Here is a 14,133-nt window from a genome sequence, read left to right on the forward strand (position 1 = left end):
TCATGACATATTACTTCCTGGTACGAGGTGCAGGAAGCAAGTGGAGGAGGCAAGGTCGCATATTGCAACGCACGCCATGCGTGCACCATCCTCCTGTTGAAAGACACCTCCACCTCCTCCACGGAAATGTCTCCACCTGTGCACTTGCTGCCAGCACTTCATGTGACGCGTGTGTTCATGTGCGAGAGAGAGAAAACCCAGACAGTGTTGCCAGATGTACGATAATTATTGTATTTGTACCATAATTTTCAATTTTGTCCTCACTGATCAAAAAAACATGATGTACGATCATTTCAGAGTTGTCATTCAGTTCATTTTGATGCCTTGAAACAACAATCTGGGTCTTGTACGATAATTCTCCTCCCAAATAGTCCCCAAAAAGGATAATTTTGAGGTTTTGGTAGATAATTCAGCATTTTCCAGCTGGCAAACACTGAACCCAGATCCCACATAGGCAAACACAGTATGACACCATCAAGGTTATCTACTTATAAATGCATACATGATGTTCCTTAGTAGAGCCTGAAAGAACAATTCATGATTAATTATGAGATATCATGCAAACTAATTGTTTGACTAACCTTGGACAAGTGTTTGGGGGAAGTTGAAGTTGAAATTGATGGCTCTCTGAGCCGAACAGTTTGCTCAGGAGGTAAGTGGCAGCATCAGATCAGCATTGTTTTGGCACAAACCTCTCTCTCTCTCTTCAAAGCCAGAGCCCATGCCCGCCTCGCTCCTTCTTTTGGGCCATCTGCACAGAACAAGTTGTAGTAGCAATAACCTTATCAACTTTATCCTTCCAGTGCAAGCAGAATAGCAACATTTGGTGCGAGATGTGTACATGATCCTTATGTTTGTGTAACCACGTTAATTACGTGGCGCTTTCTTGAAAACAAAACTTACCAACAGGGTATAGGCACAAGACATGTTTAATTAATTGTACAACTGAGGTTTAGGGAACGCTGTTATTGACATGTTGCAACAAGCACTGTAACAAGCACGCCTGACAAACTTAAAAGTTATCCTTTAAACAATGAACAAACATGTGGACATCATAGTACATAAAAACAATATTTGATATTCAAGTGTACATCAACTGAGGCACGTACGGAATGTCCGTTGCAACAAACACTGTTGCAACTAGTTAGCTAACTTTAAATGTAGAGATCTATCTGAGATTTTCGCAAGTTCGTCAAACATGGCGCCATAATATTAATTCACGACTTAAACAAATATCCCAGAAATCACCCAAATCATCGTTTGACTTTCCTCAGGAAGCGCTTTTGACTAATACCTACAGGTAGTATTAGAACTATATATGATTCGTACAGGCCAACGTTAGCGTTGCTTGCCTCACAACGTTATTTTTCGCCGAACCAAAGCGTCAAATATATTGATTCAGGAACAAAAGAAAAGAAAAGAAAAAGAGTCTTAACTATCGCCTTTATTGGGCATGTCAAGTGTCATCATGTCCTACAGTTAAATCGTCCTTGATTTACCTCAGTGGACCAACTGTGAAATGATATTAGCTCTAGGCTAACAACATTGCTCAAGGCAAACACATCATGCCGTTGTTTGTCACAGAAACTTAATATCGATAACATTCAAAATCACAAGATAACACCTTACCTCATGTTACACCTTCTTTGGCTGTTTTTCGTCCTCTCGTTGCTGGCTGCAAGCATAGCGGCACAAATACCTTCAACTTTACAAAGTGATCACCGACTGGCGTGGCCATAATGTTAAATGAACAGATAACTGATTAGAACCCTGTTCCAAGATGGCGGCGGTACAGACGCATGCCCAGAAGCTGATGGGCCATTCTATTGTATTAGTTCTATGCTGGCAGGCAAGCCGGTTTCCATGGTGACTAGAGGGGCGAATTTGATGCAGCAAACAAGACACTGGTTGAGAAAAGACTACTGTAGCTTTTACTGTACCTATTTGTTATGGGAAAGAGGCATCGTGTGTTAGTTAGAACAATCCCCAGATCGTCGGAGATCATTTTCCGTGAGTACAAATATCCTCGGTTTGATTTAATCATGCAAATGATCAGAAAGTAACCCATATCGTCGATAACAGCTTGTGATCATCCTCCATTTGCCCCCCTCCTTTAGCTAACGCTAGCTACCTGACCAACTTTGGCTTGTAGCCTCCGATAGTTGTCCAAAACACTATTAAGCCATGTGCAATTAATACAACTTTTATATATTGTATCAAATGGATAAAACTCTTCCAGGCGTTAATGCTTTGTGTTTTTTTCATGGTAAAACATTCACTGAAAGTTGAACGCAACTGCAACTGCAAAGTTTCCTAATTTTATAGCTGGCGTTGTTCTTGTGTTTTCTGAATTTGCTTGGTTGACCTGTCAGAGTGCATGGAAACAAACAGCGTTTACCCTTCTGCTGTTGTTGCTACGCGCTCCTTTCCTCCCCTTCAGCGGTCTGATTAGAGACCCGCCTGCCTGTCTGACTGCCCCGCGGCAGGATGAACTTCTGCCCGCCAGTCAGCCGAGACCGAGTCATCTGCGACTTCCCAAAGGTACAGTCCCCTCCACTCATAACTACACTAGATGACTAGTGGACAACGTATAGCTATCAGCAGCAGTAGATGTTTTCATTTGACCTTCACCGACATTTGATTACCACCATCTAAGCTGTAGTAATAGTAGAGTAGTAGATGCGCTATTAATCTACAAGGACGTTAAGGCAATTAAGGATTAGTGAGCTCCAAGTACAATTTAATAATTTACCACTGCTCAGATCTGAGGTCATCTTTTAAAACAGAAAACACACCAGTGTCTGTCAACATGGTCCAGACGGTGAGTGTTGTTGTGATGTGATGACTGTGACGTAAGAGTAGTACAGAGCACACATCTTGCTCCCCATCATCTGTAGTCTTCAGGGGAGATTAAACTAGTGATTGGCGTTATTGGGAATGTGTGACCGTCAACAGAGGGGCCTCAGTGCTGCATTGCTCTCTGTAGGCTCACAAGACCAAAGCTAATTCTGTCATCGTGGACTCCTGTGTAGTGTGTAGTGTAGTGTAGTGTAGCTCTCCCCCTCCTCTGCCTCCCTCAAAGCCTAACTGCACTGCACCTCCCTCCTGTGCCATTCCACTTTCTCACACTACACACACCACACACTACACACGCAAACCAGGCAGGATGCGTAAAAGAACCACTCCTCCTCCTTCACTCTTCATCTCTTTGGTATGAGGTCCCAGCTGTAAAATAAAAGGCAGTAAGCATGTCCTTCGCCAGAGCAATAGGCAGTAAGCATTTCCTTTACCAGAGCCCCTGAGCTGAAAGAGATAGCCAGGCTGTGCCCTCTTAGTGACGCAACACTTTCAGCGTTGCAACTAGTCAGGTCAAGAGCAATGCAAGTACTTTCTGAGTTCCAGCAAACACGGCAACTCTTCCCACTTTGTCGATAAGCAAATAACCATAAGCAAACCAAGGGAGGCAGGTCAACCATGCAGTTTGGGAAACGTTAATTGTTATGCTCTTGGTCAGATCAAGTCTCGAAGAGATTTGAACGTTGATGATAATCAGGCTAGAAAGAGATGCTCTTCTTGTAGTGGTGATATACAAAGTACTAAGTTGTTGCACTATTCAGTTCAGTAGACTAATGCTCACGTGTATTCAGGGGTGTCGTACAGGAAGCTAAAGTGTGACTGAGTTACCAGGGTCCCAAGTATATAGGGGGGCCACCCAGTGTCTGTGTACTATGTAACCAGGGCTCTAAATTAACACAGCCAACCGGCCAAATGCTGGTGAAATTTCAGTTTGTCTGGTAGAAAAGACCAACTTACTAACCACATTGACCCATTAGTGAGTGTGTGTTTGGCTAGTGAGATTAGCATCTACTAGCCACTTTGGCTGGCGATAAAAAAAGTTAATTTAGAGCCCTGTATGTAACTACGTGTATATGGCTAGGGGGTCAATTGGAGATGATTGTACTGTACATAGAGCCCACAAATTGGTGCTACGCCCCTGCATGTATTTGACTGGGGCTGCACGAATATTTGTAACATTTTATTGATTGTAAGTAAGAGGCAACATAGCGCAGGAAAAGTCATTGAGTAGAACACAGAATTGTAGGCCCTACCGTGGTGCTGACGGTAGTATCTGCTACAAGGCTGACCTGGGTTTGATTCCGGCCTGGATCCTTTGGCAGCCCTTCCCCGTCTCTCTCTCCCAACTCGCTTCCTGTCTCTCCTCCACTATCCTGACTCATAGAAACTAAGAAAGGCTTGAAAAGACCCTAAAAATACTTAAAAAGAGAGAGTGAGAAGAGAGAAATGTATAAACTCAACTATGACCGGATTGACAGTATTATCATCGCTGGTCTGTTTGTGCAATTTTCCGGCAGTGTTATAATCCAAACGCATGCCTCCAAACCAAAGATGACTGGAACACTCAGGCAAAGAGTGTGTGCCGGGAGAGAGCAGAAAGACAGCAGGCGTAAGTAGTGTGTGTTTAGTGCGTGCGTGTGTGCGTGCATGTGTGTTGGGGAGTTTTTGTGCGTTTTTAAGATTGTGCATCATGTTGATATTTTAACTATATGCTGAAAATGAAACAGTGAATTTTACTGTGTTGTAACAATGAATTTTAAGTGACTCTTCGTCACTGTGCTCTTTGTCATTGCACACATGTGATGAAGGTTTCTGTCGGCTAAGTTAGCCTAACGTTTGGCCTCCTGTGTGGTTGTGTTTCAGTTGGGACCGGCTTAAGATGTCCAAGGCTGTGGTGGTGGGAGATCTGAACGTGGGGAAGACATGTCTTATTAACAGGTGGGTATTAGATCTGAACGTGGGGAAGACGTGTCTTATTAACAGGTGGGTATTAGATCTGAACGAGGGGAAGACATGTCTTATTAACAGGTGGGTATTAGATCTGAACGTGGGGAATACATGTCTTATTAACAGGTGGGTATTAGATCTGAATGAGGGGAAGACATGTCTTATTAACAGGTGGGCATTAGATCTCAACAGATGGGGAATACATGTCTTATTAACAGGTGGGTATTACATCTGGACATGGGGAAGACATGTCTTATTAACAGGTGGGTATTACATCTGAACGTGGGGAAGACGTGTCTTGGCATTGGCCCTGGCACCTGCAGCTGCATTACGCAACATTCAGGCTCATGAGATTTGAGACGTTTGAGATGAATGAACACACTCTAATGACAGATGAGGGTCTTAGCATTTAAATGCAACTTAGTGCATATTTTTATGTGCTTCAGAAGCTGAGATATGTTAGGTTTTTATTGGCTGAGGGCAGCTTTTCTTAAAAAGGGCTCAGGCATTCAGCACCCTTTTTTGCAGGTGCCTTAGGCGTCAATGGATTAACAGATGGGTATTAGATCTGAATGTGGGAAAGACATGTGATTACGTGATAGGATGCAGGATGCAGTAAGGCATCTGTGAAGCTCAGGGCATCACACATGATTGAGCATGTCCCTACTTTGAAATGATTTATGTATTATGAGGGTAGGCACCTCTGTCATGTTTAAATACCCAGCAGATTGCTGTGTTTGCGTACCTGCAGGTGTTATAAATGTGAGTGTTTGCTTGCTGTCTCCTGCTCAGTTTGTCTCTCTGTGTGTGTGTGTGTGTGTGTGTGTGTGTGTGTGTGTGTGTGTGTGTGTGTGTGTGTGTGTGTGTGTGTGTGTGTGTGTGTGTATGTGTGTGTGTGTGTGTGTGTGTGTGTGTGTGTGTGTGTGTGTGTGTGTGTGTGTGTGTGTGTGTGTGTGTGTTTCTCTCCTGTGCAGGTTTTGTAAGGATGCGTTTGACAGAGACTATAAGGCCACTATCGGTGTGGACTTTGAGATCGAGAGATTTGAGCTGTCCGGAGTGCCCTTCTCCTTACAGATGTGAGTATTTGTGTGTGTGTGTATGTGTGTGTGTGTGTGTGTGTGTGTGTGTGTGTGTGTGTGTGTGTGTGTATGTGTGTGTGTGTGCGTGTGTGTGTGTGTATATACCTACGTAGCTAAGGAGTAAAGCTCCCTTGCTGTGATTATGAAGTGAAAAAAAATGGCACAACGTTTCAACCAGCAAATCGCAGGAATAGAGCTATGGAGCTATGGCGTGCTTTTTTTTCCCCTTTCGCATTCTTTTATATCCTGCACCCGCAACAATTGCTTTCTGGGTTGTGCGCGCACCTCACACTAATTTGGCTAAGGCAGCTATCCCATAAGGCCAGAGGCCTGGGTTCGAGTCCAGCTTGAGACCTTTCCCAATCTTCTCCTGTCACCATCTTCAGCTGTCCTATCTCAATAAAGGCTTAAGGCCTATGAAGAAATATTTTTTCAAAATAAAAAAGTAAGACACTCAGGATCAGTTGTCCTTAGGGATGCACGATGTGAAAAATTTCGGCCTATACCGATATTCATTATTGATATTGCGGTTTTGGCCGATAACTGATATTAACCGATACCGATGTTTTTCTTTTGTTTTTTTAAAAAGAGATGGCAATGATGCAAACAAACATAATTTTTGAATGTCCTCTTATTTCCAAAAACACTTTTTATCTCCCTGTGATAAAATTAGATAAAAAATAGAGACAAATTAGAAGACAAACATTGAAAGTCACCGTCAAGTCCAATCTTTTAGAACCGTAACATATTAAAAAAAACATCGGCGTTAACATCGGCCCAGTTTTACCCATCGGACCGATGTGTTGAGAAATGTCAAATATCGACCGATCTGGCCGATACATCGTGCATCCCTAGTTGTCCTTCAATGTATGCCTATTGTTGAGATCACTGGTTCCCAAACTTGTTCTGCCAGGACCCCCTTTTGTACCTACCCCCACCTCCCCATAGTCCAAAGGCATTAATATTGCTGAAATTCTAATTGGATATCCACAGGAGAAGTAAAACCATGTATTGGCCCTGTGAGTGACTTTATGAAGTTATGTTAATTATGTATGACATGTGTAGATGCACCGAAATGAAAATTTGTGTCCGAAACCGAATAATAATTACTCAATTGGCCGAATACCGAAACCGAATATTCAGTTAGAAATTATCAAAAGTTAGGTTTATCACTATTTTAAAATATTGCTCAAATCTACAGCTTACAATAAATGTTAAGACATGTTTTTCAAAGAAAATAAATGTTTATTTGATGTCTTCAAATGTTGGAGCAGAACTGAAATTTGTTTCATTAATGCCCAGTTTCAATTCATTATCTATTGGGCCACTCAATTGGCTTTCGGACAAAAACCGAAAGTGTCTTTCTTTGCGTTTTCGGCTGAATTTTTTTCTGTGGCCGAATTTTCGGTGCACCTCTAGACATATGTTATCCCCCGTTTTAAACAAAAAATCCATTCCGTCTGCGACTCCCCTGCAGTATCTCTGCGACCCCCCGCAGAGGTCCCGATTCCCTGCCTCTGGTTAAGATGTTAATATCTGATACCCTAACCGCTCACCCATGACACTAACATCTTAATGTTATATGAATATGTGCATAGACCTGTGCAAAGATGTGCAAAGTCAAGTCAAGTCAAGTCAAGTGGGTTTTATTGTCAATTTCTTTACATGCACTGGTCATACAAAGAATTTGAAATTACATTGCAAAGATGAGGTGTTAATGTTGTGATGGTGCTTTTGTCAGCTGGGACACGGCAGGTCAGGAGAAGTTTAAGTGCATCGCTTCGGCATACTACAGAGGTGCTCATGGTGAGAGACCAAGTTCGCACACACAGACACACACACGCACGCACACACACACACACACACACACACACACACACACACACACACACACACACACACACACACACACACACACACACACACACACACACACACACACACACACACAAATACCCACACGCACACACACCCCACACAGTCACTACTTCCCCCCACACACACACCCTTATTTTTAACCAGCAATACAGTTCCCTGCTTTTCTGTTTGGCTTAATGACATTTGGCATCTTTTTGTTTCAGTAATCATCACAGTGTTTGACATGTCTGACATCAGGACGTTGGAGCACACTCGGTAAGTTGAGCTGAGTCATTGCCACCTTCAGCGCTGTTGTCATCATGTGATGACCCATATTCTCTACTGCGCTTAGATACTAACTGTACTGTCTGGCCTGATGGCCCTCCAGCACACACAGACACAGACACAGACACACGCGCACACACACACACACACACACACACACACACACACACACACACACACACACACACACACACACACACACACACACACACACACACACACACACACCGTCTGATGGAAAACACAGGCACTGACTGCGTCAGATGGTGTTGACATGAGTGTGTGTGTGTGCGTGCGTGCGTTCTTTAAGCAGTGGTTGTGTAGTAGTAGTATTTTGTATGTCAGTGTTTTGTAATGTGTGCATAGGTAATCGTGTGTCAGTGTTTTTTTGTGTGTGTGTGTGTGTGTGTGTGTGTGTGTGTGTGTGTGTGTGTGTGTGTGTGTGTGTGTGTGTGTGTGTGTGTGTGTGTGTGTGTGTGTGTTTGTGTGCGTGCATGCCTGTGTCAGTGTGTGTATTTTGCATGCTGATGTTTTGTAATGTGTGGATGTGTAATCAATCGTGCATGTGTGTGTGCGTGCGTGTGCCTGTGTGTCCTTTAGCCAGTGGCTGGTGGAGGCGTTGAGGGAGAATGAGCCCAGTGCCTGTTCCGTATTCCTGGTGGGCACCAAAAGTGATCTACTGGTGAGATTCTCTCTCTATCTCTCTCCCTCTCTCTCCCTCTCTCTCTCTCTCTCTCACACACACACACACACACACACACACACACACAGTACACAACTACACACACACACACACACACACACACACACATACACACACACACACACACACACACACACACACACACACACACACACACACACACAGACTCTGTCAGAGTACACACAGTACACAGATACACATTTGCACACGTCACACACACAGCACACAAATACACACAAACGCACACACACAGTATACAAATACACACAAACACACACACACACAATACACACAAACACACATAAACACACACACACAGTACACACACACCCACACTGGGCCTGAGCTTTGTGCTGCTGTTGTCTGCTCTGTAGGCCCCAGAGATGAGGCGTGGTCTGGAGAGGGATGCCATCAAGTTGGCCTCCGAACTACAGGCTGAGTTCTGGACGGTCTCCTCAAAGACAGGTACAGGGTTCCCATGGTCATAAACTGTGTAATACCCGTTTAATTGGTCTCTATACCAACTGAGGTATTAATGCATAAAGGGAAGAAATCTGGTGCCACACGGCTGTCTTTTTAAATTATTTCTTATTTCATGTTTTGATGAAGTGCCTACAATTGAGTCCTAAAAAAGACATCCATGTTGCACAAGATTTCTTCCCTTTATCCATGTCTGGTCGTACACTGGTTGCAGCGGATTGTCACAATTCAGTTGCCACAATGTGTTGATATTAGGGATGCAAATTATCGATTAATTCATTAATCATTAGTTGATAGCCTTATCGATCGACTTACGATTAATTGATAAGCGGTGTTTTCCCCCCGAAATCTCAATTTCTCGGGAAAAAAAACCTACTAAATCTACAAATTTGAATTAAATATTTAGATAAAATACCACATTTAAATTAATTTTATTTCAATTCTTTAATCCAAAGTTGATTTAAATATTCCCACTATTCACACCCCTCTTCACACACACTCTTCACATGCCCATTTCACCTGGGTCTCTTGTCAGTTGAATTATCGATTAATTGCGCTGAATGTTTTTTAATCAATTAATGCATTGATCAATTAAAGTCGATTAATCGATTAATCGTTTGCATCCCTAGTTGATATATAATATACAGGGTTCCTACAATTCAGGCCTGGAAACAGAGCCTCTGTCAATTTTCACCAAAATGGTAGGCCTAAGTAGGACCAAGTCTTAGGCCGGCCGCACATTGGCTCCGACAGCACTGTGGCGCACTTTGCATCCGACATAATTCGGACTCCCAAACCAAATTTCACACGAACATAGCATTGATAGTCAATGGGCGGCGCCGACAAAATAGAACTTTTCTCTAATTGCTATCCGACATCGGCGAATGTCCGCGGACATCGGTGCCAGTGTGCGTTGTTCTATTGAAAGCAATGAAATCAAACTTTTGCCCAGCAGTGCTCAGCACTTTGTCGGAGCCGGTGTGCGGAAGCCCTTAGTCGGTCACCTACCTAACTGTAGTGAATGAGCTGTATTTAACTAGCGTCATTACATATATGTGGCTGCTACACCAATTGTTACATACCAGATCATTACGGTATGTGACTTTATTCATGGTTGAACATGGCTGATGATAATTTGGGTCAGATTCCTTCATGCAAATGTGCTGCTAAACCTGTAGATGTACAGTAGATGTTCTTTTGGATCTTTTGTCTTAATTATTTATTGCTTCACACACAGAAGACTGCTTAATGTTGTTATACTTAGAACAATGACAAGTGTATGCTTTTCTATTCTATTCTATTCTATTCTATTCTATTCTATTCACCAAGGCATATGGCCTCTATCCACCATTCCCCCTACCCCCGTTCCCCTTGTAATTTCAACCTTGGGTTCCATGAAAGGTGCTATATACAACTAAGATATTATTTTATCATAATAATATTAGTGGTAGTAGTAGTGGTATTAATAATATTATTATTCTTTTCTATGATTTTGTGTGTCTGTGTTCATCAGGAGAGAATGTGAGGGAGTTCTTCTTCCGTGTAGCTGCCATTGCGTTTGAGGACGCCATCTTGAAGGACTTTGAGGGAGCCGTCACACGGAGCGTGGGCCAAGGAGACATCCTCAGTAAGACCACAGGGCCAGATTAATGCACAGGCTAGATATGGCTGCAGCCTTGGGTGCCCCATCTGCCAGGGCGGCCCCGATTGGCTTAAGTGAAGGGGAAAATCAATAACTGAAGAATTGTGAAGAGATGAACACACATCCTTATTTTCTCACAGAAATAGAAATGAAACATTATATTACTAGTGTGGGCCAGGGAAAGACATCCTCTGTTAGAACGTTGAAAACGAGAGAATAGAAACGCATCTTCCTTTTCTCACAGAAATAGAGATGAACCATTCCAAGACTTGCCTTGTAAACTAGACCCTGGCAGCAGTGTGGCTTGCCAGGATATTTTATGACAAATCTTCCCTAATACTGTCTCGGCTTACACAAATACATGGTTTACACAATCCATTTTTAAGCAACAAATAGAAACACAGAGCATTTTTTTAACACAAACATACAGTTGAGATGGAGCGTTCTTTGAGTCCATCTCCCTAACTTCTCTAACGTCTCTGTTCAGAAAAAAACATGAGCACATTTTTAAGACACATGTAGAAAAATAGACATTTTTAAGTCACAGAATTTTCATTCTCACAGTAGGGACACATAGACGCAAATTTGGCCAAGCGAAGCGAACTTCGCCATTCATTCCTTTGAGGGAGGCAAAATCAAGCTAACAGGAGTAAAGCAAAGTGAAATTATTAAACAAAGTTTAATATTATGCAATTGAGGAGCAAATTTCGCCTGAGGGGGCCAATCAAATCAACAGCTTAAAGGCTCCATTCCATTTGATTCGCTGTGACGACCTGATGATGATTGAGCTGTGAAAATGGAACTCTGAATTTCGCCTCTCTTCGCCTTGCTCGTTTTGCCTGCTATGTGTCCCTAGCGTCAGAGAGATAGACATGAAGCCTTCTGTTAGGCCATCTTCTGTCTTTGTTCACCTGTAGCTGCCAACACTGTATTAGTTTGTTGTTCTTGGATGACTTTGTTGGCTGAAGAAGGTTTCTGGAACAAATGGCAATTTACTGCATTTATGTATGAGGCACAAAGGCTCAGGCCTGTCAGTCAGAGGATAACACAGGATTTAGAGCGAGCCACATTTGACATTGTGTCCACTGGGATTTTTTTAGGCAGTCATATCACATCCTGTGAGTTATTTGTGCCTATATAATGTATAAGATATAAGCTTAACAGCAGATTTCTCTGGCATGTGCCATGATTATACAGCCATACTTTGCAGTGTAATAACTCGCCCACTAAATATGTAGTGCAGGAAAAGTCAGGAGCCATCTTGGTTGAAAGCCTGTGTCCTCCATGTTGTGTTGCAGTGACGAACCTGGAGGAACGCACTGACAAGGAGACCAAGAAGAACTGCTGCTGAAACCACCAGACAAGCCTTGGACGGAGCAAAGAGGACAGCACCGCGGAGGAGAGGAGAGGAGAGGAGAAAAGATTAGAAGAGAAGAAGACACCACGGTAGAGGAAAGGAGAAAAGAGTGGAGAAGAGGTGTGGGAGTGAAGGCAGGAGGAGGGGAGAGGAGGCAAGAGGAGAGAAGGAGAAGAGGAGTGGAAGCAGAAGCAGGAGGAAAAACAGGAGAGGAGAAGAGACAATTGGAGGAGCCCTTGACCACAGGAGGAGTGGAGTACAAGGGACTGATTAGAAATGGAGGATTCTTTTCTGCCATGTGTTTCAGCAGTGTTGTGCAGAAGGCCTCTGCTGAACTGCCACACTAGCTGCCATTCCCCTGTGAGAGCAGCTAGCCTGTTAGTGGAGTTGCATGTATTGGCAATTATAGTCATGTTGATTTCAAATTGATGCAAAATGTTTGTTTACTCTTGGAAGCTGTTTGTGAGGGTCTGTAGAAAAAAATGCCCCCCAAAGAATATACGTAATTCCAATATTCTCCATTTTCCAATCTGGGGTGAATTTCTCAAAACCATAGTTGCTAACTACGTTAGCTACTTGGTTGTTTGCAATGCAATTTCTCATCGGTAAATAACTACCCAGGTTGCTAACTGGCTAACAACTACACTTTCCAGAAATGCACCCCTGATCTCTTGGCCCTCGGACTAAAATTGATCTCAAGATTCCTATCTTCAATTCAAAAGAGAAGACCATACTTCTGCATCAATTTGAAATGACCGAGGGCCTAGAGACCCCACCCCACTATGTGTTTGTGGAATCCATTATATTACATTACATTACATTTAGGGATGGCGAAAATTGAAAGAACTCTTAACCAGCTACTGAGACTCATTAACCGGTGGTTAACCGGTTAACCGGTAATCTTAAATTATACAACATTCGGGTGCCTGATATGCACAGCACTGATTTTTTTACATTTTATTTTTCACATGAGCCTTTCTTCAGGACCTGCGATGTCCAGCCACTGTTGCCAGATGGAAAATGCTGAATTATTGTACTAAAACCTCAAAATTATCGTTTTTTTTGTGGGCTTTTGGGAGGAAATTATTATTATAATTATTATTATTACAACCGGTTAACCGGTGGCAGAAAATTTTAACCGGTTAAAGTTGATCCGGGGACTATCGGTTAAACGGTCACCGGTTAACATCCCTAACTAGACTGCCTGTGCAGTCGCCTTCGACTGCTTAGGTATATCCCCGAAACGCGACGCTTCCAGTCCCCCATCATTCCTACCACTCCCGTCCACCATTTCGTAAACGTATATGATACATACAGACGTGACATGACGTGCATAGGCTTAAAACCAAACGACTATTGTGAAAATGAAGCAAAAAATGGGGCAAATGGTAATACTGTTTTAATGGTTCAGTGGATATACCACATTAGGTACAGTGTAATAACCAGTGTAACAATATTTAATACAATGTAATTTTTTACATACATCATGTGTTTGTGCGTAAGTGGTATTACATGGTATTGCATATTGTTACACTGATATTACACTATATTACATGGTATTGCATACTGTTACACTCGTTATTACACTGTACCTGATATTGCATATTGTTACACTGGTATTACACTAGTATTACATGGGTTGTTACATTGGTTATTACACTGTACCTGATATGGTAGATTCACCGAAATGGTGAACCATTAAAATAAGGTGTTACCAGGCAAATCAATCCACCCAGTCAGAAGTTATGGGCCAAATGAAAATTCCGCCATTTTGAAAGTGTTGTCTTCCAAACTCGAATCAGTTCATGAACCTACCCTAGAGCATTCACACACAAAATCTGGGACAAATCCATCCACCCGGTCATTAGTTATGGGCCAAAGAATAATTCGGCCATCTTGAATTCAGCCATCTTGAAAGTGTTGACCT

At 42.7% G+C, this 14,133-nt stretch overlaps 1 protein-coding gene across 2 annotated transcripts; it reads left to right on the forward strand.

The window, feature by feature from the left end:
• The first annotated feature begins 1,871 nt into the window (after positions 1 to 1,871).
• Positions 1,872 to 13,678, forward strand: rab36 (RAB36, member RAS oncogene family). Of its 2 annotated transcripts, none has more exons than XM_063211296.1 (11): positions 1,872 to 2,010; positions 2,373 to 2,541; positions 4,374 to 4,465; positions 4,720 to 4,794; positions 5,778 to 5,879; positions 7,624 to 7,688; positions 7,964 to 8,015; positions 8,625 to 8,706; positions 9,102 to 9,192; positions 10,721 to 10,834; positions 12,148 to 13,678. In XM_063211296.1, the coding sequence occupies exons 2-11, from the start codon at positions 2,488 to 2,490 to the stop codon at positions 12,198 to 12,200; spliced, it is 780 nt and encodes a 259-aa protein (XP_063067366.1). In that variant the 5' UTR covers positions 1,872 to 2,010; positions 2,373 to 2,487; the 3' UTR covers positions 12,201 to 13,678. The 2 variants fall into 2 exon arrangements, with proteins under 2 accessions (XP_063067366.1, XP_063067365.1); XM_063211295.1 differs by having other exon boundaries at positions 2,441 to 2,541.
• The last annotated feature ends 455 nt before the right edge of the window (positions 13,679 to 14,133 follow it).

Source organism: Engraulis encrasicolus, chromosome 11, assembly GCF_034702125.1.
Source record: "Engraulis encrasicolus isolate BLACKSEA-1 chromosome 11, IST_EnEncr_1.0, whole genome shotgun sequence".
NCBI lineage: Eukaryota > Metazoa > Chordata > Actinopteri > Clupeiformes > Engraulidae > Engraulis > Engraulis encrasicolus.